The sequence below is a fragment of the Arvicola amphibius genome, chromosome 12, assembly GCF_903992535.2.
Source record: "Arvicola amphibius chromosome 12, mArvAmp1.2, whole genome shotgun sequence".
Lineage (NCBI taxonomy): Eukaryota > Metazoa > Chordata > Mammalia > Rodentia > Cricetidae > Arvicola > Arvicola amphibius.
This window is the reverse complement of record NC_052058.2, coordinates 140,821,344-140,822,846: the sequence shown is the minus strand read 5'-3', so window position 1 is coordinate 140,822,846 and position 1,503 is coordinate 140,821,344. Positions and strand designations below refer to the sequence as shown.

Below are 1,503 nucleotides of genomic sequence, written 5' to 3'. Positions count from 1 at the left end.
CATAAAGAAGGTAGGGAAATCCCAGAAAAACGAAACCAAAGCAAATAAGATTAAACCCAAAGAGATGATAACTACCATCTGGTCATCTCTATAAAGGTGTGTGGCATGTGTGGTCCATCATGAAGGGTTGACAGCCTCCCATAGTGCATGCAGGGCCGCAGGAGGCCAGCGAGGATGTGATAACCAGGCTCCCACAATAAGCTGTATTTGGCCCAATGAGAAAGAACTTGCATGCAGAGGGCCAGGGGGGTGGGGATTCACTATGACTAGCTGCAGGTGGGTACACTGTGTAACACAACAGGGCTTCATGAGATGAATGGCAAACTTCGTGTGGGCTGAAAGTTGGAGCAGAGATCGGGGTAGCCATGTCAGCAACTTGTATGGTGTGGGACCGGAGGAAGAGGGCAGCAAGAACGGGGCTGCTGAGTTCTGTGTGTTCATGTTCTTTGCAAGTCTTCCAGAGGGCAGAGTAGTTCTTCTTTGAAACCAGTTCGTTACGCTATTGCCCTTGGAAAACTTTTCACATCATCTCATACTGATGGGCCATGATGAACCGGGACAGACAACAGGAAAGCCTCATGCCAATCAGCTGGGAAAACGTGACTGCAAAGAGCACTCCAATGACGATGCCCGTGTTTCCCTCCAAGAAATCCATCATCCGATTATAGCAGCCCCTCTGGTTAACTTTGGTGGCAGCCAGAGTCAGGTTGTGCAGATCCTGGGGGTCGCAGTCACTTTCATTCTTACAGCAGCTGCGGGGGATGCCATGATCCAGGAAGTAGGGACTGGTTTCCCAGTTGGTGTAGTTGGTCACACCACAGCAGGCCAGGGAATGCTGCACCTGGTCCACCGCTTGGCTCTTCTCACCATGGCCGTTATAATTCTGCACAGCGTTGGTGTAAATCTTCAGGAAGCTAGCCTTGATCTCACGGTGAAACAGAAGCCCTGAAATGCTAGCAACAAGCTCAGCCAGGAACACCAGTGACAGAAACAGAGCGTACAGCTTCAGCATCCATGGGCTCCCTCGGCATGCAGCAATGCATCCAAATAGACCAAAGCTGACAATCATGGTGCCAGTGACAATGAACACAGAGGGAACATCTGTGGAGTTCCTGGCAATAGATAAATAGATGCCCAGGGTAAGCTTTCCCCAGACTCCAATAAACAACAGGATCACCCCAGTAATCCAAAACACAAAGGAATATAGGAGGAGGAGGGTTTTGAAACAGATCACCAAAAACTTGATCTCCATTCTCCCCAGTGCCACAATACTGCTCCCAGAGACAGAAAAAGTCAGTGTTCCCAAGCTGACTCTTCCTATATGATCCTTGCTGCAGGTTTGCTCAATTCCCCCGAGACGTCGCTGACCTCTGCTAGTCTGATTGGCAAAGAAAAGACTCCAGAGAATGAGGTTCTTGCTTTCTGTGTTTGGAGGACTGCTTTACAGTAGACCGGCTTCCTTCTGGGACGTGGATACAGTGGAAGCCTGGGCCTCCCCACTCT

The 1,503-nt window shown here is 49.9% G+C and overlaps 1 protein-coding gene across 1 annotated transcript; it reads right to left on the bottom strand.

The window, feature by feature from the left end:
• Positions 1-520: 520 nt before the first annotated feature.
• On the bottom strand, positions 521-1,261 carry LOC119803060 (tetraspanin-7-like). Its single transcript, XM_038314283.1, has one exon. It carries the CDS (start codon positions 1,250-1,252, stop codon positions 521-523), a length of 732 nt encoding a protein of 243 aa, XP_038170211.1. The 5' UTR covers positions 1,253-1,261.
• Positions 1,262-1,503: the final 242 nt, after the last annotated feature.

Excerpts from the sequence above, each read along its gene's own strand:
- LOC119803060 (XM_038314283.1), bottom strand. The coding sequence starts at position 1,252 with ATGGAGATCAAGTTTTTGGTGATCTGTTTCAAAACCCTCCTCCTCCTA.